General features: G+C 35.5%; 1 protein-coding gene and 2 long non-coding RNA genes across 3 annotated transcripts; all 3 read left to right on the top strand.

The window, feature by feature from the left end:
- Nucleotides 1–1,181: 1,181 nt before the first annotated feature.
- On the top strand, nt 1,182–11,189 carry LOC139148111 (uncharacterized). The gene is made up of 4 exons (XR_011555877.1): nt 1,182–1,251; nt 1,647–1,719; nt 9,234–9,299; nt 9,565–11,189. It is a non-coding gene; the product is annotated as an uncharacterized lncRNA (long non-coding RNA).
- A 2,572-nt stretch (nt 11,190–13,761) lies between these two features.
- LOC139148113 (uncharacterized) lies at nt 13,762–19,921 on the top strand. Its single transcript, XR_011555878.1, has 3 exons — nt 13,762–13,976; nt 19,175–19,252; nt 19,766–19,921. It is a non-coding gene; the product is annotated as an uncharacterized lncRNA (long non-coding RNA).
- A 380-nt stretch (nt 19,922–20,301) lies between these two features.
- Nucleotides 20,302–24,822, top strand: LOC139148747 (cholesterol 24-hydroxylase-like). The gene is made up of 7 exons (XM_070720210.1): nt 20,302–20,459; nt 20,702–20,840; nt 22,283–22,396; nt 22,663–22,822; nt 23,135–23,203; nt 24,073–24,157; nt 24,701–24,822. Exons 2-6 carry the CDS (start codon nt 20,718–20,720, stop codon nt 24,075–24,077), a joined length of 471 nt encoding a protein of 156 aa, XP_070576311.1. The 5' UTR covers nt 20,302–20,459; nt 20,702–20,717; the 3' UTR covers nt 24,078–24,157; nt 24,701–24,822.
- The last annotated feature ends 2,038 nt before the right edge of the window (nt 24,823–26,860 follow it).

Raw genomic sequence — 26,860 nt, 5'->3', positions numbered from 1 at the left:
TGTCAACAACAACAACACCGCATCTGGCAAACGCAGTCTGCATGGTTGATACGAAATATTTTAAGATTTCAAGGAGAGGAATAAGGAAATGAATTTTTATAGACTGGAATAATTACAGTGCACAGTGAAAGCCAGCTGAGAGCTAACAGTGAAATTGATCTAAACGTTATCACAACTGTGTAATTATTTTTAGAACTTGTTCCTGAATTTGACACAGTAATGGCACTGATCAAAGGATCGTATATTGACCGATAATAAAGCACATTCGGGAGTGTATTGTCGAGCATCTTTAGGTACAGGCATATATAGCAGCTGAGTCAGATTCAATCTGTACTCGCGTCTTTGCCTTGGCATTTCTTGACGCTGTCCCCCCGCACCAAAATTAAACAGTTAAAAGAGACCTTATTATTTTAGCAATGTTCAAATATTTCGAACCATTTCGTTTCTTTCGCCTTCAGAAAAGCTGTTTTCCCCAAAGGGTTAAATGCTTAAAACAGACCTTATTATTTTAGCAATGTGCAAAATTTTTGAACTGTGTCGTTTCTTTTTCCTTCGGAAAAGCACATACATACTATTCCTACCTATAGGCTGAGTGGTTTTATTGCCATATCTAACCAATTGCATGGAAGTCTTTTACTGAAACAACACTATCGACCATCTCTCTTTGTTTGCCGCGACTTAACTACAAGTACTTGTCCTGTGGTAAAATCTGAAACAACTGTACAAACCAATTACACAGGTGAGAAAACATTTAGATCAATTTCATCGTTTATTCTCAGCTGGCTTTCACTGTAATAAACAATTAAAAGTTACTCCTTTCATGATTGGATATCGTAAACATGGAAAACAATGAAAGGTTATTGGCAAAAGAATTTAACACGATTGGAACTAATTTTGGATTATTGGATAGTGAAGTAATGTCGATTTTATCTGTATGTGATCTCATCTGCTTTTCTTTTTATATTACACACTTGTTTTTATGAGTAATTTACAACATTGCAACATTCAGCTATATGGCACCTAACACTTTTGAGAAATTTGAAAAATAACAAAATCCAATTATCCTAAATTAGTTCCAATCGTGTTATTTGCAATCGATATATGAAACTTTTTCATCTTTTACTAATATTGCTTTATTTCAAATAGTTTCAATTGTGCATTTTTCAAACCGATATTCTGTAGATTACTTGAATAATCCGGATTTTCAGATGGAGGATGTTGTAGATGACTTCGTTACATTTTTCCTCGCAGGTAGGAAATTGGATTTATCTCGTGTACCAATATTAGAAATTAAATATTTAATTTCGCAAAAATACTAATGTACTTTTGGTGAAACGTTGAAGTGTGTTATAAGTTTTTAAATAAATTTTGTATGGTCAATGAAGGAGAAATTGTGTTCGTATAATTTAGTTTCACACCGATTAGCTTAAAAAACTTTAATTTTCAGAGTGGCCATCTGATCATCAGAAACGACAAATTAAGGCGATGAAAGAAAGTGATATTTAAATGTAAAATTCTTTATGACACTTGCTTTTGAACATTTATAGATTCGCATGGTATTGTAAGATATTTGGGGTGAAAATGTATTTCACATTCGCATCTGATTGTGCATTGTGATGAGATAAATATCTTTTGTCCACTCAAAGGTCAAGAGACAACTGCTAATAAAGCTGCCTTCATGGTGATGGAACTTGTCAGAAACCCTGATATTCTAGAAAGGTAAGTTAAGCGCCCAATTAGATGCTTATTGAAAGATATTTATTTACCAGTTTACGTGTAAAACCGTTTTGAGGTGACAGCAGCAGATCCGTCATAGTATCTCTGCCTAACAAAAATTAAAATCAGAATCGCTCCAAAACTTCGACATAAATGAACAACTTCTCTCATTTAAACCCGTCTCCATTTATAGTTTATCCGCTGAGCTTCTGCAAGAAGCTATGAGGAACATCACCTTTCATCATAATAAGCTTACCACATTTTAATGTTAAAACTTGCCTCAGCTTTTTCCTCAACTTATTTGAGAGATCCAACACACTCGTCTTTATTTCAACACCCCTCCCTAAAAATAAATTAATAAAAAACATATATTTGTTCATCATTTTCTAGTGCCACGGATGATGCCCCGCGATCGAAATACTGATCTCTTATGGTTTTTTAACACAATGGAACCTATACATTAACAAACAACTTAACGGCGATTTCTTTATCGGTGATATTTTCATTTTCTACCATTGCAAATTCTACGTTTTTTAATTTTTTTGTGACTTTTGTTCATTCAAAGATTTGTTTGGAATTCGATCTTGAGGAAGATCAATAGATCAAATAATCGATCAGTCAACGAATTAGATAAATAATTAATTAATAGACCAATCAACGAATCAGTCAAATAATCAATCAGTCGAGGTCGTGCAAAACTATATGCAATCAATTAATAGAAAGAGATGCAAGAACAATACATTTTTATGTACGTAGACTTATATAATCCACAAGAAGTTAGGCTGCAAGACGTTCAATGGAGTTTTATGCCTTTTGAAATTTCTTTATTCATAACCATTCGCTGCACTGTCTGACTGTTCAGATGTTATAAAAATGACGAGAAATCAGATCCTGTTTGATGTACTTGCCGTTCTGTAAGTGCAGACAAGAAACTTTAATCTTTCTAAAATCGTTTCAAAAGACATCGCTGTAAATCTTATGCGTTTTAAAATAGGAAGTAAGGAAGGAAATAGAGGATGTTCTCTGTGGAAGAATGGAAGTTAAATTCGAGGATTTGGCGAAATTTTCGTATATGTCTCAGGTAAGGCGTTTAAATTTAGAATCTAGCAAATGAAGTGAACGAAATTATCATCGCGATGTCATAATCATAGTGAATTTATTCAATCAAATCTGGGTACCAATTAGACCATAGCCAGCAAGATTTTGGAAATCTGCTCTAACGAATTGCACCAGGGACTTGTGAATTTTCGATGGTCAACAAAAAACAAGACATGACATTTTAGAGAGATGAGAGGCTTAAACGTCTGTCCCAAAGGTCAATTCTACATTAAGGTAGAACTCACCTCGGGGACAGACATTCGGACACTCAAACTTTTACAATTCTCTTCTGATATACAACATGTGGGGGTTCATTTTAAAGCTCTGGTGAAAGAAAACTTTTCATGGCGTAGTTTTTCGAAATTCGAAATTTTTTATTTTTCTCCATAGAGTTAACACAGGGATGGCGGCCATTTTGAATTTACAATATCGGTTAATCTTGGGTGATTTGTTTCTCTAGTACCAAAATTTGCATGGTGACCCCCTATTTTTATTCTTGATTGTGAAAGAGAATGATTGAAAGATTCCTTGAGGAAAGTTAGATTAAAAGTTTAAGTCTTTCACTTTCGAGGTGCATACTACCTTAAAAGGTAGAATGCGCCTCGGGGACAGATATCGGGACTCTCAAACGATTACAATCGTTTTCTGGTCTACCCTTGTGAGGTTAATTTTAAATTTCTTTGAGCAAGAACAATTTTCATTGTCTTTGTTTTTCAAAATAGACATTTTTACCACCCAGATTTAAAAGAAAGGTATGACGGTCAGTTTGAATTGCAAAATATTGGTAAATGTGTCAGGCAATTTGTTTCTCTGTAACGAAACTTCACACAGTGAGCCCTGATTTTTATTCTTGATTTTGAAAGAGAGTGGTTGAAAGTTTCATTGAGGAAAGTCCAAGCAAAAGTTTAAGTCTTTCACTTTCAATGCACGTACTACCTTAAATAACCTGGGAGATCGTCTTTGGAGTTGTTGCTAGGGCAAGTGATGTACTCAAAGACAATATGATCTGTTGATTTAGGATGTTTGTCTAAAAAGAATCACCGGTCCACAACAGAGAAATGATGGCAATGGACTTAGTTTAAAATCTATTTTAACAAATAGTCGTATATCTGTAGGTCGTGAAGGAGACTCTGCGAATGTATCCTTTTGCATCTGTAGTTCCTCGCCTTCTCGAAATGGAGGAAACCGTTGTTGGAGTCAGAGTACCCGCTAATTCTTACATAGTGGTAAGATGAAATTCACTGTTTTGCTCGCGAAAGAAAGCCTATATAAAATCTTACCACCATGATGATCGTTCTGGAAGTGTTTTTTGTTTATTGAGTTTTACTGATTACTATCTGAAATTTGCACAAGCTATCGTATGATTTTTTACAAGATCATGAAGATCAAATTTCCTTCAAATCCGTTCAGCAGCGCCAGTGCTGGGTTTTTTTGATAACCGTTAAAAATTCTTAAAACACAATTTTCCGCACGATTATTTTTTTTAATTTTTTTTTTTAATAAGATCGGCTTTATTTCTTCAGACATTAAACATACAACTGATCGTAAGTGATTTACAGGTGATTTATAAACTCTGAAATAATTCTGTTTCTCTTGGCATAATTAATGTAATATAATTCCTCAATCAATAAACTTGTCACGTTGTTTTGTTTTAAAATTCTTGCCTTGTATACTGAAAAAGTGCCAACCATAATTATCATATTCAAGGCTTCAAACTTAGGCATACCTAGAAAATAACCATATATAACATGTTTCCATCGCATGTTCAACTGGATATCATATGTTTTGTTAAGGGCCCGAAAAACAGACGCCCAAAAATGCTTTACTCGTGGACATTCAAAAAGAAAATGTTCACAGTCTTCAAGAGAAATACATTGCTCACACATTGGAGAAGGTTCCTTCTTCCATCTAAATAAATTTGATCTGTGAGGTAGTTTGTCATACAGCAAAAACAAATTAAACTGAGCGATTTTCTTGATTGTCATGTTTTTCACCTTGCTTGACCATATCAGCTGCCAACTGGCACACTGACCAATTCTGTTTTCCCACACTGTTTTTGCATACGATGTCCCTACACGTCTCGTCAAAATATTCCAGTAAAAATCTTTACAAGAGAACATATAAACGTCTACATATTTTCCTTGGTGATTCTGTTTCAAAATACTTTTTCTCTGTCGATTTACCACTAAGTTAGTTCTTAGAGTTCTCATACATTGCATCCATTGGTATGGAATTGCTTTCTTTAGCTTTATATACTGTATAATCCAGTTTCTTTTTTCTTCAATCTAATCAAAATATCACATTGCTGAATGAAATGACCATTGGTAAATAAATCAGAAATATACATAAAACCAGCATCCATCCAATCAGTAAAAAATAAAGGCTGATTATTTACTGTGATGTTATGGTTGCCCAAATTTTTTGCTCGCCCACAGCATTTGGCGTAACTCTATTTTACGGTCATTTATCACAATTTCATACCAACTATCAAGGACACTTGCATAGAAAGTCGGTAGTTTTTTTGTTACATATTTCAAGCATTTTTTATCAAGATTGTATGTAAAAACATCACTGATACCACCGAATTTTTCAAAATAATAATCAATGACTACTTTCCATGTCTCATTTTCACTGTTTACAAGCCTCTTCACCCATCCGCATTTCAATGCTTTTATATTTTTCCATGTCTCATTTTCACTGTTTACAAGCCTCTTCACCCATCCGCATTTCAATGCTTTTATATTTGAACTTATATCTATCATTTGTATACCTCCCTGTTCAACTTTATTCCAAGTGATTTCTTTCCGAATTTTACCCTTTTTCCCGCTCCATAAAAAATTATAAAATATTTTATTTAATCTCACTACTACGTCTTTTGGTGTATCAATCATAGACGCAATATAGGTGATTTTGGAAAAAGCAAGGCTCTTCAAAATTGTTATTTTCCCAAATAAGGATAAGTATCTTTTCTTCCAACTGTTCAGTAACGCCTCTATTTTTTCTAACTTATTTTCCCAATTTCGTGATTTCACCTCCTTTTTGTCATGACCAAAATAAATTCCCAAAGCTTTTATTGGCTTTTTAGGCCACGGGATAAGGCCTATATTATCCTTCTTTTTCCAGGGCGCTAATTTTAACCCTTCCGTTTTGTCTCTATTTAGTTTTACCCCAGAGTACTTTCCATATTGATCAATGATGTTGAGTACTCGAGCCAAGGATTTTACATTCTCTATGTACACTTGGGTGTCATCTGCTAACTGTGTGATTTTGACATTCTTGTTTTTCACTTTGAAACCTACATTTTCATCATTTCTAATTACTTGTGCTAGTACTTCAGCGACAATTATGAATAGTAAAGCAGAGAGAGGACACCCTTGTCTTATGCCTCTTTGTAGTGTAAAAAGACAGGAGTGATCCAACCGTTATTAATTATAGCACTCTGCAATCTGAATATATTGTCTTGATCCAATTAACAAAACAACTTCCAAAACCAAACTTTTCTAAAGAAATGAACATGAACTTGTGCTCCACCGTATCAAAGGCTTTGCAGAAGTCGAGGAATAAAATAGCCCCTCCTTTGTTCCTTTTCTCAGCAAAGTCAATTAAATCTTCAATTAAACGTACATTTTGGCCACTAAACCGACCCTTAATATAGCCTACCTGGTCTGTGTTAATTATTGAAGGGATTACCTTTTTCAATCTATTTGCAAGCACAGGGATAAAATCTTATAATCGTGATTGAGAAGTGAGATGGGCCTCCAGTTCTTCAGTTCTAAACGTGAATCTTTTTTGTGTATCAATGTTATAACACTTAAGCATTGCGTTGCCGCAAGCTTCCCTTCATCATAACCTTCATTAAAAGAGTCCGTTACAATTTCTTTTAAGTCATCCCAGAAAGTTCTATAAAATTCAATAGGGATGCCGTCCAACCCTGGTGTTTTGTTATTTTTCATCTGCCAAATTGCTTGTTTGCATTCATCTACTGTGATCTTCCCTTCGGCTTTTTCAGCTTGATAACCTTTTAATTTGGAATTTACTGTAATACTGTTTACATAATGTCTAACCTCATTTTCATTCACATCTGTTGTTGCATAAAGATTCTTATAGAAATCTTTCTGTGCATTTAAAATTTCTTCTGTCTTTGTTATGATTTTACCATTGACATTCAACTTTGTTATTTGTTTAGCTCTGTATCTTTTCCTCTCTAACCCCAGAAAGTATCTACTGTTTCTTTCTCCCTCTTCATACCATTTTATTCTGGACCTTAGTTGCATCCCCCGTAGCTGATGTACATAAATTTGGTCAAGCTCGTTCTTGTTTTCCTCGTATGTTTTTATCATGTCTTTATCTCCCTTATGACTACTTAATAGTTTTATTTCTAAGTTTGTAATAACTTCTTCCAAAAACTTCTGCCTGGATTTCCTATTCACTTCTTTATTTTTTGTGTACTTAACACTTGCTTCTTTAACTTTTATTTTAATTATATCTAGTTTTCTTTTGTCACATTTGTTTTTATAGTATTTCACTGAATCGTTAATTACTCTCAAGATAAGTGCTTTATAATCATCGTCTTTCAGCAAACTGATATTTAATTTCCAGTAACAAAGGACCTCTATCACACTTACTGAAATTTACTTTACAAGACACTGCATTATGATCTGCTCTAATTGATGGTCTTACATCAGCAGATTGAACATTGGCAAGTAGCTGTTTTGGAATCAGCCAAAAATCAATTGTACTAGCCAAACCAAGTGTCATCTGTCGCCAGGTAAATTGCAAAGTATCAGGATGGAGTGTTCTCCACACGTCACACAAATCGAACGATTTAACGATATTACTCAGCTTCTTAGAAGAGATGTAACGACTCTTCTCTCCTCGACTATCAACACTGGCGTCAAAACCAGTGTTAAAATCGCCTCCAATGAAAATATACCCATCAGATAAAGCGTTTTTGTATACAAAACTTTTCAGTGAAGTAAAAAAAGAATCCCTTTCTTTACGCATATTTGGTGCATATACGTTGACAATGGTGAATACTTCATCGTCAATCTCGACAGCGACAAGTAGTTTTCTGAGAACACTTTGTATGCTTTATAATATAGTTTAAGTGCTGATCAAACAGTATCGCAACTCCTCTGCTATGATTTGAACCGAAAGAGTTGAAAAAGTATCCTTTCCATTCAAAATCAATTGCTGTTGAGATATTTTCATCCCAGTATGTTTCTTGCAACAATACTATATCTGCTTTCTGATCTCTCACCCATTTGAAAATTTGCTTCCTCTTTTGTGTATCTCTTAACCCTCTGCAGTGTAAAGACAGAAAATGCATACTGCAAATCACTTAATTCGAAAAATTGGTAATTCGAAAGAGGTTAAAAGCTTACAAATATATGTCTATTTTCATCTTCTTCTTTGCCCCCGGGCTTTCTTTCTCTTCTTTTGCACTTTTGCTGTTTTACCTGTCGTTTTATGGGAAGCAGTCGATGCATCAGCTTCTTCCGCTTCTTCTATCTCGTCGTCCAATAACAGTGTTGAAGACAAGTCCGTTGACGTACTAACGTATTTTCGCTTTGAATCACTACACGTAGCTGTTACCGCACGATTATGAACATCTTATTTCTTTAATAAAACGTTATATGTACAGAATACTGAAAGTATTGACTAAATCACAAAATATCATACAAAGTGTTGAACCTATGGGTCTTTATTAGACGTATCATGGAATATTTGGGTTTAGAGCAGGATTTGCAATTTGTTATCACCCAGCCAACTGTTATGTTCTCCTATTTGTTCAACTTACTCTAAGTATACTTCAAAAGCTTATTCGTAATCGAGAGAATGAGCCGTCAACAACTTGAGGAATCCCACGAAGGCACCATTTCAATATTGGGCACCTGCCAATAAAATTTCTGCATCTTGTTCAGATAGACAAGGTACCGTTTGAAGACAACTGAGCTCTTTTTACCCCATATTAAAATCGTTTAAAACCAGATTTCATGATGTAGTTCATTATAATCTGAATGTCAACAATGTCAAGACATTTAAGAGCGACCAACAAAGTCGATCTCACTAAAGGTTGAACAAAACCAACTCTTTCTCTGATCAATTCAATCACACATTTACAGATCGATCTGTTCAGAATCAGTAAGCACGAAGAGTACTATGAATTCGCTAACATCTTCAACCCTGACCGCTTCAATGACGCTGATGCAATGTGAGTGATTAATGATGATGAATTAACTACATGTATCAATCAAGTAAAAATCAGATCATATCCGAGACTCTCTTCGAATGAGATCCATACCTAGATGTCTCATATCAAAACATATTCCTCACCAGTGTTTATTGAAGGATGTTCCGTTAGAAATTCTTGGTTTTTCTAGGCAAAGATTTTAAATCTGATTCTCTATTCTCAACAGCATACCAAACACGAGCATTCCATTTCAATGCGACCACGGCATTGCATTGGTCAAAATTTCGCACAGGTAATGTGTACGTGTGATATATTTGTGTGTCTTGTTTTCAAAATAAGTTGATGCAACAGTGTGTATATATATATATATATATATATATATATATATATATATATATTATATATAATATATATATATATATATATATTTTCAAAATAAGTCATTATATATATAATATATATTATATATATATATATATATATATATATATATATATATATTATATAATATATATATATATATTAAATGATTTAACCATTCAACATTCATCTTTCAGATCGAAATAAAAGTAATCTTCGCAAAGCTGTTGCCACTGTTTGATTTCAGTTGGATTCCTGGTCAGTCGTACGACATTGGTGAAACTGGAACTCTTAAACCCAAAGAGGGCTGCCAAAACTACATCACTCTACGCTGAAGTGAATGATGGAATTAATTCAATCGTTTCGAATACATAAGTATAAATGTATGTATACACTGAATATACAGACCTCATTTGATACTTATGTTTTCCACGGAAACTTTGTGTAACGTGTCTCAGAATTCTAACCATGCCTGTTGATTCATGCAATACGGACAGTGAATCTTCATGAGACTACTTGACCAAAATTTGAATTAATTGGTAGCCATTATGACAGCCATATGTCAGAGATATAATGCCACAGTTGAGCTGATACCATTTTTCATAAAGGCACCTTCGTCCTGTGCATTGCTACTAAAGAAGGTTCTTGCTTCTACGGGTTTTAATATTATGGATTAAAGAAATGTATGTTTATCACCGTCCTTTCATATAGTTTTCATATCGTTAGTAAAAACGTTCACTTCCTAATTCTAATATCCCAAAGTATGTATCTGCCATTATAAAAATCTTCACAGGTATTAAGATTTATTTTTTGTTTCTATGTTACGCTACCATTCTCCGTAAACGACAGTTTGCGACTTTCATATTTCTCAAATACACTGTTTTTATGGCAATCGTACATGTTGAAGTTTTTGATAATTGCAGAATATAAATATCAACATGTAGAGGTATATTTTGACGTAGACGTGCTTCTGAATTTTCACATACATCTGTTGACAATAGGGCATCAGTATAAGACATGCTTGAGCTATTTTCTGCCCGATTTGAACCCTAAACCCCAGTAGCTAATGACTCAGCAAAGAGTTCGGCAAGTCAAACCACTCTACAAACAAAATTTAACGTCAGCTACATTGCTATGTTTTGATTTCGACCATATTCGTAGTTTCAAGGTCTCTTATGAATTTTCAGTTTTATGCAATAGTAATCTTTATAATGGATATATTTCATTATTTATGATTCTATTCAAATAAATATTGATTGTGTTGCCTTGTACATTTTAAAACTATTCAAAATGATATGTAAAAGCACCGGTAATTTTTTCATCCCTGTAAACCATCATTGGAAATAGTCATCTGTTATACCTGAAAGCTTCAGGTTTACCACAAAGTTAGAATAAAAAACTGTAACGCTATTTCATTCGACTTTTGTGCGTTAACCTTTTATTTAACTTCCTAATCCTACTTTTGGTTCATTTTCCTCTTATTATAACATATATGAACTGAAAATGCTCTCGTACTTTAGTATATATGGCAATCGTATGTGAATAACTTTTGTTACATGTTTGTCACATGGACGTGTTATTATCAACATCATGTACAATATTCACCATAAATTTATTCCAAATGTCATTAAATATACAAGTATGTAATTAGCTGAAATAAGGATGCTACATTTCTTTGACTGCTGTCATTTGGATTTTGAGTAGGAAAGAAACATTCAGTACCAATGTAATTACGTGAAAACACCTTTAACAACTTTCTATAAAGTCGCTGTAAGTTAGCAATTCATTGACAACACTTGCTAATATTTCTCAGTACAGGCCAGATATCTGTCACCTTCATATATGTATCAAGTGTAATCAGATCTTAGACAGTAAATTTGACTCACACGACTAATTACAAAAGGTCATTAAGTATGCAAATAAGCCGTTAATTGACACTGCCAAATGCTTCACAGAAGAGTAAGATATCTGTCAGATCAATGTCTGAAGCTGCTTGCATCGACTTTGGTAAAACAGTTTACGAGTCAAATTACTAATAACAAAAATGCATGACGTATGAAAATGAGACATTTCCTTATGTGATTATGCTCAATGCTTCACAGTACAATCAGACATCTACCAGATCAATATCTGTCGCAACTTTCATCAATTTTTTTGTTGTAAGTTTGTAGGTATATTACCATTATAATATATGAAAAGGAAATTGGAATGAAGTTTGAAATTGAAATTAAGTTGAATGGAGGGACTGTACATGTGACTAAATGCTTCACAGAACAGTTTATATCTGTAGCAGGTTTCATCAAATATGGTGCTGTAATTTCAGAGGTATATTACTAATTACAAAGTTTATAATATATGCTAAGATCCATAAATAAACTTGACACAGCTTATTGCTTTACAGAACAACCAGATACCTGTCAGATCAATATTTGTAGCAGGTTTTATCAACTTTCGCACACTACTTTCGGAGTTAAATCACTAATTACATTTTTTATAGATGCAAATGGACCCCTAATTAACTTGACACTGCTCAGTGCTTCATGGGACAATTAGATATTTATCAGATCGATATATTTAGCTCGTTTCACCAAATTTGCCATAATTTCTGAGCAAGTTTAATTAATTTAATGCTGTAATTTCAGAGATAAATCACTAATTACAAAGTTCATAAAATTTGCAAATGAACCCTTAATTAACTTTACACTAATAAATGCTTAACAACGTAGTCATATATCTGTCGGATCACTATCTGCAGCAGATTTCATCAAATTTGTTGCAGGTGACTAATTACAAAACTTCATTCAATATGCAAATGAGCTATTTATTATCTTGACACTACTCAATATTTCTTAGTTCTGTTAGATACCTATCAGAACAATATTTGTTGCAAGTAGCATTGAATATGGTGTAGGAATTTTTGAGTTACATTACTAATTACAAAGTTCATTAAATATGCGAAGGAGAAGATAATTCACATGACACTCACGGTATCATCATAATGTTCTGAGATTGTCATCAGTGAAAAGTTTGATGAAATTTGTGCAGTGTCTATTGATATATGTCATGCATTTAATATGTAAATGAACCCTAAATTAACTTCACAATACTCAATGCTTCTAAACACATTTAGATATCTGTCGGATCAGTATCTGCAGCAGATTTAATCAAATTTGGTGCAGTCATTTTGGAGTAATATGACTAATTACAAAACTTCATTAAATATACAAATGAGCTATTTATTAACTTGACACTGCCCAATGCTTCTCAGTACAATTAGATATATATCAGATCAATATTGTTGCAGGTATCATCAAATTTTGTGTAGGAATTTCAGAGTTATATCACTAGTAACAAAAGTTCATTAACTATGCAATGAACGGATTATTAAAACCAAAGCTCACAATATCATCATAATGTTCTGAGATTGTCATCTACGAAAGATTTTCTTGAAATTTTGTGCATTATTTCTCGATATTTGTCGACACTCTCATTTCTATCTCCATAGGAAACCTCTATATGAAAAAGTGATATTTCATAACTTCACTAATATGAAAGCCACAATAATTAAATTCTAATCACTTTTTGTAATAAGCATATGGTCCTTATCTACCAAATCTGACTGGAATCCGATCAGGCGTTTTTGAATTATCGTGTAAACAGACAGATAGACAGACAAACACACACACTAACTACACACACACACTGACAGAGAGGCAGACATCGCTATGATACTAGCTCACGTGTGTGAAAACGTGAGGTAAAAATGAAATTTCATTACTTCATTAATATGCAAGTTAGACTAACAAAAATCTAATCAGTTCTTGCCATTGGAATATGGTACCTGTCTACCAACTCTGACTTAGGCGTCTTTGAGTTATCGTGTAAACAGACAGACACCCACAGAAACACACACACAGACCTTGGTATGACATTAGCTCACGAGTGCGAACAAGTAAGCAAAAAAATGGCAATATTGAATAGGCAGTTGGCTGTGTAAAACAAACCAGAAAATGATTGAATGTATGATATAGGATGGCGCCAGTATTTCCACAAAAGTGGCCGTACATGTATATCTGTCGGCCTTGAAATAATGAACCACCGCTGAGGGCGTGGTATCTATAATATGAATCAATTGCAGTGAGTACATTTTGACATCAGAACAGCTATGTGGTCCGTTGCTAATTTCATAATTTGTATTTTCACGCCTGTAAATATATATGACCTTGTGTAATCGATAAAGGCGAAAAAAAGCAGCATTTACTTGAGTGCGAGTCTTTGTGTTATCTCTTCAGCGTCCTCTTACACAATGAATGCTGCAATGGCCTTGCCTCCCCTTTATAGGTGAGCTGCGTCTTTGAAAAGGGCATTTGCAGTATCAGCTGTGTGCAGTGCAAAACAAGCTGAGAGTTACAGGCAATCCAAGCCTTTACCAAGCGCAGAACATTTGTTTTTCAAGAATGGCGTTGAACCTGTTCACCCTCGGTTACCTGATCGCCTGTATCTGCGTCGTTATTCTGTTACCATTGGTTATCACTGGATTATTATATCTTATTTACATTGCCTACATCCGTCTGAAGTTTGCACATATGCCTGGACCAAAGTACAGCAGGTAATACATGCATGATGGCATTCACCAACGTTAACATTTCTATTCTTTGCCGATAGGAAACGTAAACCCTATTGTTTATACTTCTTCGATCGCTTATATGAACCTCTCACAGTCTCCATGTCGGCGACGTCCACAAAAGCACACCCCCGGGAGGAGAATTTAGGAGGGTTTTGAAAATGTCGACATATCAGGAGACCTGGACTCTCTTCAGTGGGGCGGATACATAATGTAATGATACCAAATGGGTACAGTATTTAACGTAAAAGTAAATTTATTTCTTTGCGATTGAGGCCTCACAAAAATGACTCATAAATAATACTATTATCTTGAAACTGACTGGTTAATTTCTATCACTATAAATCGAGCAAATTTTTCCAAAAGCAACTGTTTGTTGAACGCCAAGGTCGCCTATAAAAGCGGGATTATTGTAGTATTATGCAAATGGGACGCACTTTTGCTCCAAAATTTCCAGAATTCGACGTATGAATGGCGTTTATTTCCATCCAATCTCATATATGACAGTAGTGAATGTATAGCGACGGCCTTTTTGTCAAAAATAGGTTGAGAAACCTCGCTATTTTAGTCAGAGAACACACATTTTCACAAAGCGTGGTTCCACATTGTCCATTTGACCTCGGTTCTAAATGTTTATAATGTATGTTGTCATTGTGTTGTCAAACATGATTACCCAAATTCAAATTGCGGCCTGAGCGATCTTGATCCCTGCTGAGCACCACTAGCAAAGCGTACTGACTTGTCACTAAATCACCGTTATGTTCCCACATTGTAAACATACTCATCACTTAAACCACCCTTATGTACCTACATTGTAAACATACGCATACACAACAACATACAACACAATAAAAGACAAGTAATGAGCATACAAGAAACGATGTTCTCTTTTGGGAATAATTAGTGGACCTAAGGACCGTTTTGTATGTTATATCCTTCAAACGTTGTGAATATTGTCACATTCAGTCTTCACACGTATAGTAGTTTGGAAGGAATTCAAAATTTCATTCCTTCCTTCACATATCGAAACTGCATCTTTTCTCCCGCATTTCGAGGAGCTACTGTCGGCATTGTGACCGCTTTGATCATTGTTTATATCAGTTGAGCAGACTGGAATTGAAATTTCAGGGTCGATTACATCATTGCCACTCTCACTGGCTACATCAACATTGCGCAGTTTGTCATCCGATCCACACGATCCGATCCACACGAAGACTCTGTAGAGGTATCCCCGAGGGACTCAACAGCCTCAGTAACTTTTTACGTGTATTTCAAATACTTGTCTGGTCATTTAGTGTCTCTTTTTTGAAGTTTTCTGGCATAAACATCGTTAAAAGCAGCGTAATACATTGAAAAATGTATGCTCACATGTGTGCAAATTTTCCACTACGTCACGGTCACATGTCATTTGAATATTACGAACGGTTGCCGATGCTTTCCGAGGTAATCTGTCCAAGGTAACCGGATATGCAATCCGGCATACCACTGGTTCCAACCTTCCACTCCACTGTCTACGCCCAAACCGAAGACGTCACATCTGCTGCAGACAAAACACACCAAAACTTTTTGCTATTTATGTAGACGAATCTCAGGCGTAGGGTGTTACTTATCGAATTGTATTGTGAATTATTTATTTTTTGCTGACGACCTGGCCTTGATTTGTCCATCTGTGAATGCTTTACGAAAATAGATCAACATTTGTGAACACTATGGTAACGAGCATGATATTCTCTTCCATAGCGAGAAAACAGAGTGTACGGCTATGTCTGATTATTCTCGTTACGCGCCCGAAGGGCGCGCCGATAAACGCAGATGAATGATGAAATTCGTGCCTGGCACGATACATTTTAGGCAAGTATGAGCCCCGTCGAAATTCAAAATCACACCGACCCTCCTTAGTGGGCATTTGAAAAACACGGTGACCCCATCACAAAGTTAAAAACAGTGTGACCCCAATGAATTCACCAACCCCCTGGCCGAAGACACTGATGAATCCCTGAATGTTAGTATCATAAATGCATTCTTGAAAAAATGTTCGTTCCATCAACTGTTTGTAATACACCTCTTTCATCCAATGTCAACGGTGCCTCAGGTCAACAGGCCTTTGTTGCTATGCTAATGCGAAGATATCTGCCTAATAATCCCATGTTCCATTCGTTAAAGACAAAACTGGTGATTTGACTAGTAAAGACAATTATAGACCGATTGTTTACAGTACTGTGAATCTAAGATTTTTGAATATGTAGTTTTAGAGCATCTACACACTAGAGGGATTTTTAATTTGGCTTCAAACACAGTCATTCCACTGACTTCTGCATTTATGTTATAAAGGGATTAATTAATTAATTAATTACTATTATAGTTATTTAAATAGTCCACTTTATGCTTGTTTTCCTAATGCTACCAAAGCCTTTGACAGTGTCAACTATATCCTTTAAAAAAAAATAGATAGAAACATGTGCCATGGTATTTTATTCGCGTTATCATGTTTTGGTATTGGACAAAGTCTGTGTTAGATTGGTTGGTGCATTATCCAAATTTTTCTCTGTAAACAATGGAGTCAGGCAGGGTAGCATTCTATCACTACGACTGTTTAATGCGTACAAACATGGTCTTAACACGAGTCTAAAAGGATGTTACAAAGGTTGCAATATTGCTGGATTTATGATAAATCATCTCATGTATGCAGATGACGTCGCCTTGCCGAGTCCGTCCGTTGTTGGCTTGCGTACATTGATATTAATTTGTGAATCACACAGTATCGAACATGATACGTTATTTCATCCTAAGAAATGAGAAGGCATGTGGTTTCATTTCAAGTAAATTGTGTCTTGCTATTGACACGGTTCCGTCTGTCTATTTACTCGTAACTGGTAAGAAATTGAATGTTGTGCGGAAACATACGTACCTAAGCTATGTAGTCATTGATAATTTATCAGATAAAAGTGATATCAGGCGGAAGGCTCGTTATTCACAAATTTTCCAACTGCAATAATGATGTTGAAGTGTCTCTGTTTCATACCTACTCCACCAATATGTCCTGTAAACAGTTATGGTGGCAATATATTCAGAGGTATATGAACAATCTCGGAGCTGCCCACAACAACGATTTTCGTATTCTTATGAGCCTGCCACGTGACTGCAGTGTCAGTGTAAAGTGTGAGACAAATACAGAGTGAGATCATTTAAAGTTCTCAGACGAATCATATTGTATAAATGTTCAGCTAGGTTGCACAGTAGTAATAACATTTTGTTGACTAAGCTTTTGAGCTCTGATGGATTTGTCGGATCTAAATTTTAAAAGCTTAGCGAAAGTCGATGTACTTTAAAATCTTTTTAATTTTAAAACAAATTACCTAAATACTGGCCGATATTTTAACATTCAAAATGGCCGCCATCCTTGTGTAAACTCTTTGAGGACAAATACAATTTTCAATTTTCATAAAACTAAAGACGGTGGAAATTCATTTACTTCAAGAGCTTTAAAATGGGCCCCAAGTTTGCAAATCAGAAAATCAGTATTGTTAAGTTTTGATAGTCCGTATATTTACCACCTCAATATGCAGAATAGTGTAGGATAGATTTCATGCTTCGTCCAATGACCGAGTGAAAGTTACACAAATCGGTGGCGCAACAAGTAAACAACATCGGACATGAGTGTTCTCCATTGTTATATTTTCTTATTTGGTTGCATACTCAAATATACTCATTAATACACTCCGCGTATTGAAGGAACAAAATTATTTGTCAAAAGTATTTGTCAAGTTTCTGCAAATTTATAAACGCCACGGGGGTCTTTAAGTTTTCAAGCTTGTGACTATCGAATATCAATGAATTTATTATGCAATTAGTGAATGTAGACATTTCAATAATCTAACGTCTTTGAAAAAGTAAAATGTGATTTAGATATCTTGTGATATGATTATACATCTAAAACTGTACAATCATCACATTAACCATTAGTGTTGTATTTCATTTTTTGGGACTGGTCAGTTTCTTCAGCCTTGGGGGGGGGGGAGCGGTGGATTCAATGGGGGATCACCCTGTTTTTGACTTTGGTGGTAGGGGGGGTCAACATGTTTTTGAAATGCCCAATAGAGGGTCAGTGTGCTGTTTAATTTCGACATGGCTCATACTTGCGAAAAATGCATTGTGCCAGCCACAAATTTCATCATTCAGTTGCATTTTTCGGCGCGCCCTTCGGGCGCATAACCTTAATAATAATTAGACATATCCTGGTATATATATATATATATATATATTATATATATATATATATATATATATATATATATATATATATATATATATATATATATATATATATACAGTTTCATAAAGCTATGTCAAGATATCCTCAACTTTTTGAAAAATTCAATGTAACAGCGAAAGACATCATATATAACATAAGACTCAAAATAACTTAAGGTGTGGTGGTACCTGATCAGTACTGCTTGGGGAGCCAAGGCAGTTGACTGTATTGTTTTCAAATCCCCGAAACAGTCGCCTTAGTAAATAACTGATGAACACCCACGAGATTTGGATGATGTTATTTCTTTGCTGTATATTAATTGTTATAAAGTAATCCTGCTGATTTCATATCTTCATCATTCATATGACACTATCATCAATTACTTTACATCATTGCTGTATTTATTTCCATCCGAGTGAATTTAAACTGTTTAACTACTTTTGACTATATATATATATAATATATATATATATATATATATATATATATATATATATATATATATATATATATATATATATATATATATATATATACAAAATGTATACAAGTGCCTCCCGGTTATCACCATAATGGCTGTATGGCAACCTCTGAACTTGGGCACAGAGCGTACGGTCAGTATATATATATATATATATATATATATATATAATATATATATATATATATATATATATATATATATATATATATATATATATATATAATATATATATATTACTGATTTATTCAATTTATATACCCCTTTTGTTTTACAATTGTCGCGCGCGCGGGGGAGTCACCCTGTTTTCGAAAGCTGGAATAGGGGGATCAGTCTGTTTTCGAGTTGGAATGGGGGAGGGTCGGCCACTTTTTGACGTCGGCAAAAAATAATCCACCGCCCCCAGGCCGAAGAAACTAACCAGTCCCTTCATATATTTGCTATTCCCAGTTTCTTTTTCGGTAACTTGGCAGACGTTAAAAGAGGATTTGCTGATGGAAAGACCTTTCCAACCATAGTATATGAATGGTAAGTCTTTGTCCTTAATGAAACAATACGTACAACCATATGCTGCGTATTTCTTCCTGATTTGTCCATGTTGTGAATGCTACTACTTCGCAGTGTCATTGTATGTGATGCGCATGCTGATCGGTATGTATGTATGTATGTATGTATGTATGTATGTATGTATGTATGTATGTATGTGTGTGTGTATGTATGTATGTATGTATGTATGTATGTATGTATGTATGTATGTATGTATGTATTGTATGTATGTATGTATGTATGTACTTACGTACGTCCGTACGTGTGTGTGCGTGTGTGTATATATGTATGGATATATGTATGAATTAATGGCTGGATTGCTGGCTGATGGATTGATGGATGGATACGGACAGATGGATAGATTGACACTCAGCCATAAGGTTAAATTTTACTGGGCTTTACGCATAGTATGTCCTGTTTAAAACAATTTCTGTAACTGGTGTCATTAAGTTATTCTGCAATAGTTATTATGAAATTTTATTCTTCGGTTGACAGGTCGCAGAAATATGGCCTGGTGTTTACGTTTTCCGTTTTACATCTAAATTATGTCATATATCGGATGTCGTGGCTGCGAAGGTAATTATGTAATATGTAAAATTTTGTATCAATGTATCGAAATGAGTGAATAAGAAATCAATAATAAGTAAATAAGAAGCAACATATTGCACTTCTGTTTAGCCTCCAGTGGCGAAATGGCAACAATGTATTTGTAGTCTGATGAAAATGCTTTAATCTTTATTATTAATTACCTTGGGATGTGCAAAGATAGTGTAAATATTTCCCACTGCAAAACGAACTTGGAGAAAAGAAATAAAACCAGCCTTTAAACATGGTTTTATTTGTTGTACTGAAGGTATATATTTCAGTTATTGATTACACTTGACAACAAGAACAACACTGACACTAGCAGAAGCAGCAGCAGTAGCAGCTACAACAACAACAACAACAACAACAACAACAACAACAACTGCAATTAAATTACATAAGAATTTACTGTTCATATCCTCTCAACTTGTTCCTTGTAAAAGCACCTCTTGGTTACAGTGAACTGTCCAAAAGGAGCTACTCCGTATGACACGCTTAGTAATATATATGGACAACGATTTTTGGGTCACGGTTTGGCATCGGAACGTTGTCACGAAAGATGGGCTAAACGTAGGTCCATCATCAATCCAGCTTTCCATCGGCGGTAAGTGTTCATATATTAGTGATTAATCTGATATAAAATTTCGGTGACATTGTAACACCGTATTCGTCGATTCGAAGCACCATGCTATTATATATGTGGCATTATCATGGATCCGTGCATTGGTCATTCCAGACAAACTTCAAAAGCTAACTTCTCTTTAATTGTCTTACAGTTGATATTATACTTCCGCGCTACTTGATTCAAACACTATGACCTATATTTTTTTAATTTTCTGTCCAAAGATTTCTACGGCTCTCAATGGACCAGTTCAACGCAAGCGTCGACTTGCTGATTGATAAACTTAAGAAGAGGGCTGATGGCAAAACTACTGTGTCCATGTTGGAAGAATTCTATAAACTTGGCCTCGACATTATCGGAAAGGTTCGAACTACAAATTTTGGCATATCATTGTTACTGAGTGTAACCCTTTCACCACCATAATTGTACATATTTTGTTAACAATACTACTAATCTAACGGTTTTTTATACCGAGAAAGACATTATCAGTATGCTTGATTTCCTCATCGACAACAAATTTGTTGAATTTGGAGGACACAGTTTCCAACTGTTCATAGGAATTCCTATGGGTACTAGTGTGCTCCCCTGCTTGCTGACTTATTTCTGTACTCATACGAGGCAGAATTTATGCAGAACTTAATCAAACAGAAAAAATGTCTCTGAAGCTAGAACATTCAACCTGACATTAGGATACATGGACGATGTTATATCAATGAATAACTCCAAATTCAGTGACAATCTAGCTCTGATTTATCCTCAAAGAAATTACAGAAAGGGCTTCATATCTTGATATTATCTTTGAATATGACGCTAATGGTCACCTTTCTACTAGGCTATATGACAAGAGAGATGATTTCAACTTTAGTATCATCAATGTGCAATACCTCGTTAGTCTCGCTCCCAGACCTCGTCGCTTCGCCAGTGCAAAGTGCGCCGCTGGCGGTAGGAACATGAAGTGATTTTTCCACTGGCTCCTCGTCGCTTCGCGACTCGCCATGTCCTACCGCCAGCGGTGCACTTTGCACTGTCGAAACGACGAGGTCTGGAAGCGAGACTAATACCTCATCAGTAATATTCCACTCTCACCAGCTTATGGGGTATACATTTCCCAGCTTATTCAATGTGCAAGAGTATGCAGTTCATATAGTGATTTCGTGGAGAGACATAGCGCTCTCTCTCTTACAAAATGTTAAATCAAGGTTCCACCAGAGAACGATACGTCTCTACATTCAAGCGGTTTTTTTTGGCAGGTATCACAAGCTGGTAGAGAAATACGACATATCTCTTCAACGAATGATCGCGTATGGCATCAGTGACATTTTGCCATAGTTGATGATCATTACCCATTTGACTTACGGAATGATATATGGCGGTTGCCACATGTTGGGCAGGATGCGCTTACTATTTTCGAAACACGTGACATCACTTCTTGGTGTTTTTGCAAGAGGTACACATATGTTTCTTTCATTAATTTGACTTTGTTGTGTGTACTGGTGCTTTACTGTCTGTTCAGTGCTGTTTTGTGTCTATGTTTATAACAATGAAATATATATTACAAATTGTGAACTAGTGTAATCGGATTATGGATGGGTATGATTGTAATTATTGAACCTATCCCATTATTGTCTAGACTACGGTATAGTTCGACCGTTAGAGACAGAAATGGGATGAAAGGGTTAATCGTATCACAGGAGTTATTTCCCCAATTTTCAACGACGGGTTTCACTACTCCCTTTTCAGTTCATGTAGATAATCAAAGGAAAAGGTACAAAGTCGTCCACTATGTGTCACTATTTTCGTTGCAGGTGGCTTTTGGGACTGATTTCAACGTTATATTTGGGGTCGACAATCACTTTGTGGAAGCAAATCAACTCATCTTATCCGCCCTAATAAGGCGCTTGCGCTTTCCACTTGAAGACGTAAGTTAAAACTTATGTCCTCCAATATTCTTTTAACACTTCTTACTAAAATTACACCAGTTGATTCATCATGTATGTTCACATGCATGTGTTTATCGTTACGTGTTTAGTTCCGTTTAATAAGAAGGCAGACGAATGCTGCTCATCATTGATAAATTTCCCGCTCAACATTTCGTTCGTGAATACGCCGAAATACCAAAGTTTGCTTACAAAAGGGTCTCACTAAAATAGGCAGCAAACTAACCCCGTGCTCTAATCTCGATCAGTACAATCCGTGGAGCAGAGGGCACCGACAGGAAGTGCGTGCAGCTATAAGATTCATTCGTAAGATGGGACGAGACGTGATAGAAAAGAGACTGGCCACTAGATTGAACGGAGAAGAAATGAAGGAAGATGATGTGCTGGGTTATATTCTCAAAGCATCAGGTGAACAGTTTAAGTTATATTGTGTAAAATACTTTGACTGACTAATTTCTTGAGTATTTCTGTCGTGTCTCATAACCACTAAATATACTATGTCCAACGTGTCGACACAATCTGAATGTGTGTTCTGTCTGATGTTATTGTATACAACTGAAAGTTACTCCTTCATTGACGGCATAATCACAAAAATGGTAGACAATGACAGGTTATCGGGGAAGAATTCGTAATCAATATGTGAAGCTTTTCCATCTTTGTTAATACTGCTTTATTTCAAATAGTTTTAATTCTGCATTTTTTCAAACCGATATTCTGTAGATTACTTGAAAAATCCGGAATTTCAGATGGAAGATGTCGTAGATGACTTCTTCACGTTTTACCTCGCAGGTAGGAATCAAGATTATCTCTGTTTACCTGTGAACAAATATTAATAGTTAAATTCTGGATTTTGGGAAAATACTACTGCACTTTTGGTGTAACGTCGGAGTGACGTCATACGTTTTCAATCAAATTTTGTATGGTTAATGAAGGAACAGTTGTGTATATATTATTCGGTATCATACCGATAGGAATGAAAAACTAATACTTTTAGAATTGCTTTTATCATCAGAAACGGCAAATTGAGACAATCAAAGAAGGATATTTGAATTTGAAATTCTTTGATGGCACTTTCTTGTGTGCATTTATAGAAGCATGTAGTATTGTAAAATGTGCGTGATGATGAGCTTGTTATCTCTTGTCCTCCTAAAGGTCAAGAAAACAACTGCTAATACAGCTGCCTTCGTGCTGATGGAACTTGTCAGAAACCAGGATATTCTGGAAAGGTGACTTGAAGGATCTAGATATGAGTGAAATATCTACGATTAGATATTTATTAAAATATATTTATTAACCAGCTTACCTGTAAAATGCTTTCTCGCGGTATCTGTGAAATAGACGGCAGTAGGTCCGTCATAGTATCTCTTCCTAGCAAAAATTACAAACAGAATCGGTAGATAGATAGATAGATAGATAGATAGATAGATAGATAGATAGATAGATAGATAGATAGATAGATAGATATTTAAATCTTCACAATTCCTGACAAGTGTGAATAATATCACGGTTAAGTTGCCCGCGATTGAAATATAAATCAGGTGATGTTGAATTTACTTGCCGGCTATGTAAGCGTGGACTCAAAACTTGAGCCTTTCTGAAAAATCGTCTTGACAGGCGTTTCAAGATATCGCTATAATCTCTTACATCTTTTAAAACAGAGTAAGGAAGGAAATAGACTATGTTCTCTGTGGAAGAACGGAAGTTAAATTCGAAGATTTGGCGAAATTTACATTTATGTCTCAGGTATGGCGTTTAAATTAAGAATACAGCAAATAAAGTGAACATAATTGATTATCACGGTGTCATGATCATAGAGAATGTATTCAATCAAATCTGGGTAGCAATCAGATAAGGCCATCAGCCAGCAAATATATTCGAAATTTGCTCTTCGAATGCCAGTTGTTTATAAAGCAAGATTCAGTTTTATCATCTTTGCTCCAGGAACTTTCAATTTTCTATTGTCACAAAAACAAGAGGTTTACAACTTCATTTAATCAAACTTTGCACAGTGACCCTGACTTGTATTCTTGATTTTGAAATACAGTGGTTGAAAGTTCATTGCGGAAAGTCCAAGCAAATGTTTGAGTCTTTCACTTGCGAGGCACGTACTGCCTTAAATGAACAGGGAGATCGTCTTCTAGTTGTTGCTAGGGACAGGGGTATACAAATCTGTCGATTCAGAATATTTGTTTCAAAAGAGAAAAAGAATAACTTGTTCGCTACAGAGAATGGCCGGCACTGAGCTGAGATTTGAAATCTATTTTAACAAATATTATATCTCTTTAGGTCGTGAGGGAGACTCTGCGAATGTACCCTACTGCACCCGCAATTCCACGCTTTCTAGAAAAGGAAGAAACCGTCGCTGGAGTCAGAGTGCCTGCGAATTCTAGCATAAACGTAAGATCCGGATTTATTGCTTTGCTTGTGAAAGAAAGTCTATTGAAACACTTATGGCATAATCGTTCTAGCAGTACTCTTTGTCTCTTGGGGTTTATTAATTACTACGGGAGACTTTGCAGAAGCTATTACATAATTTTTTTGCATGATTATGAAGATCAAATATCGTTCCAACCCAGAAGCAAACTGGTATAGCAGTGCAAGAGCTGGGTTCTATAAACAACTGCTAAACATTTCTTACAAAACAATTTTCAGTACGATTCTGTAGATAAAATTTCGTTAATAGCCAGTACTTTATACAGAATAAAGACAAAGTATTGAATATGGAGGCACTGTGGACATTGGTTAGCTTACCGGACTCACTATCAGAGGATGGTGAGTTCGAGATCCGATATAGGTCCAGAGTAACAGACTCACTTTCAGAGGATGGTGAGTTCGAGACTCCAGCACGGTGTTTTGCCCCTGAGCAACGCATTAATACTCCTACTTGCTCCATTGGTTACGGGTACTTCATCCTGTAATTTGTTTGCATGTAGTAATAAATCAATATTTAAAAATATAATAATAAATCATGCAAAGCATCGAACCTATGGGTCTTTGCATTCCGACTGACAATAGCACGCCTTTCTATGTAGCAAATGCATATTTTTATATGTGTTACTCGATAATATGAAAGGATTCTAAGTTCATAACAGGATTTGCAAGGTTTTACCTCTCACACAACTACTTTATTTTCTCCTTTTTGTTCAGCTTACACGTGTTTGTAGTATTACCTTATTGACTTCCGGCTCCGAACACTTGCCCATTTTAAGCCCTAATTTTAAAAAGAAAGTCCTAAATACCTTTTTCGGTTAGAGGGGCAAGGGTCATGGAGATAGGGGTCTGGATCTCCCTCCACTCTTTAATCCCTTGTGGCGCGCCCTGTTCTTTTGTATTAAAGCATCCAGCGGTAGTGGGTCATCCAAAAGTACAGCAATTAGAAGGATGGATTTTTGGCTTAGCTATTTTTGTTTGGCTGTGTTGATAGAGCCCTTGCTTCCCAATCGAAATATTGAGTTCAAAAGGAGGCTCGCTGTGCCACTGAAAACAAATACGTCGCCAAAGAGTTCATAGCCAAACCAAACAATACAAACACGGTAACCAAAATTTTTCATTTGTAGAAATATTGTCTAGGTACATAGCGAGAAGGGAAACATAGCTAGAAAACAAAACCAACAAAGTAGACTACCATCCGAAGACAGTATAGAATATAGCTTAACCGAAAATATAACAGGAGTACCCAAAAACTTCCATTTGGAAAGATATTGCCGCGGTACATAGCCAGAAGGGAAACATACCCTGGAAAACAAAATAAAAAAAGCAGACTACCATCTGATGACAGCATGACCATCTAAAGTTCGTGTAATTTTAACGCAAAATTATTCGTTTCATTTTCGTGACGACAATTCAAAAACTTCTCACCACCCTTGAATTAAATCTGTGTCGATTTTTTTCGATACAGTTATTTATAAAGTTTGAAGGAACTTTGTCGTGACGTCAGAGAAAATAGTGGACTAGGACTACAACATTTCGGTCTGGGCAGGAAATCAGAGAAAGCAGACCCACTTCTTGTACTGGTGCAAACATTACAAAATATTCTGATATCAAAGATATCTGCTCAATTTACAAGACAATTTTAATACGAGGTCGTTTGCCTAAATTTACGGATAACATCAAGATATCAAAATATCACACGTGACGTAATTGTGAGCACGTGTGCTATTAGACCTCAAACGTGTCCCTGGCCTTAGCCGTTCCCAATGGATGTGCTACACGTGTTCGACATCTGAGCATCACACGACATCATCAAACGCAACGCGTAATGATCGAACACGTTTTACTGAAGCTTCTCGCTAGTTCGACTTGTTTTTAAACCCATGCTACTACGCATGCTCGAGCTCTACACCGTACCGTCTGAGAGCAACAACAACGACAAAAGTAATCATTGAGCTTTGTCCCTGGGCGCTGTTCTGTACTTTGACCTCGTATATGCCTATATCACACAGGCTC

Source organism: Ptychodera flava, chromosome 13 (genome assembly GCF_041260155.1).
Source record: "Ptychodera flava strain L36383 chromosome 13, AS_Pfla_20210202, whole genome shotgun sequence".
NCBI classification, from domain to species: domain Eukaryota; kingdom Metazoa; phylum Hemichordata; class Enteropneusta; family Ptychoderidae; genus Ptychodera; species Ptychodera flava.
The sequence above is the reverse complement of the archived record's forward strand: the minus strand, read 5'-3'. Positions and strand labels throughout refer to the sequence as shown.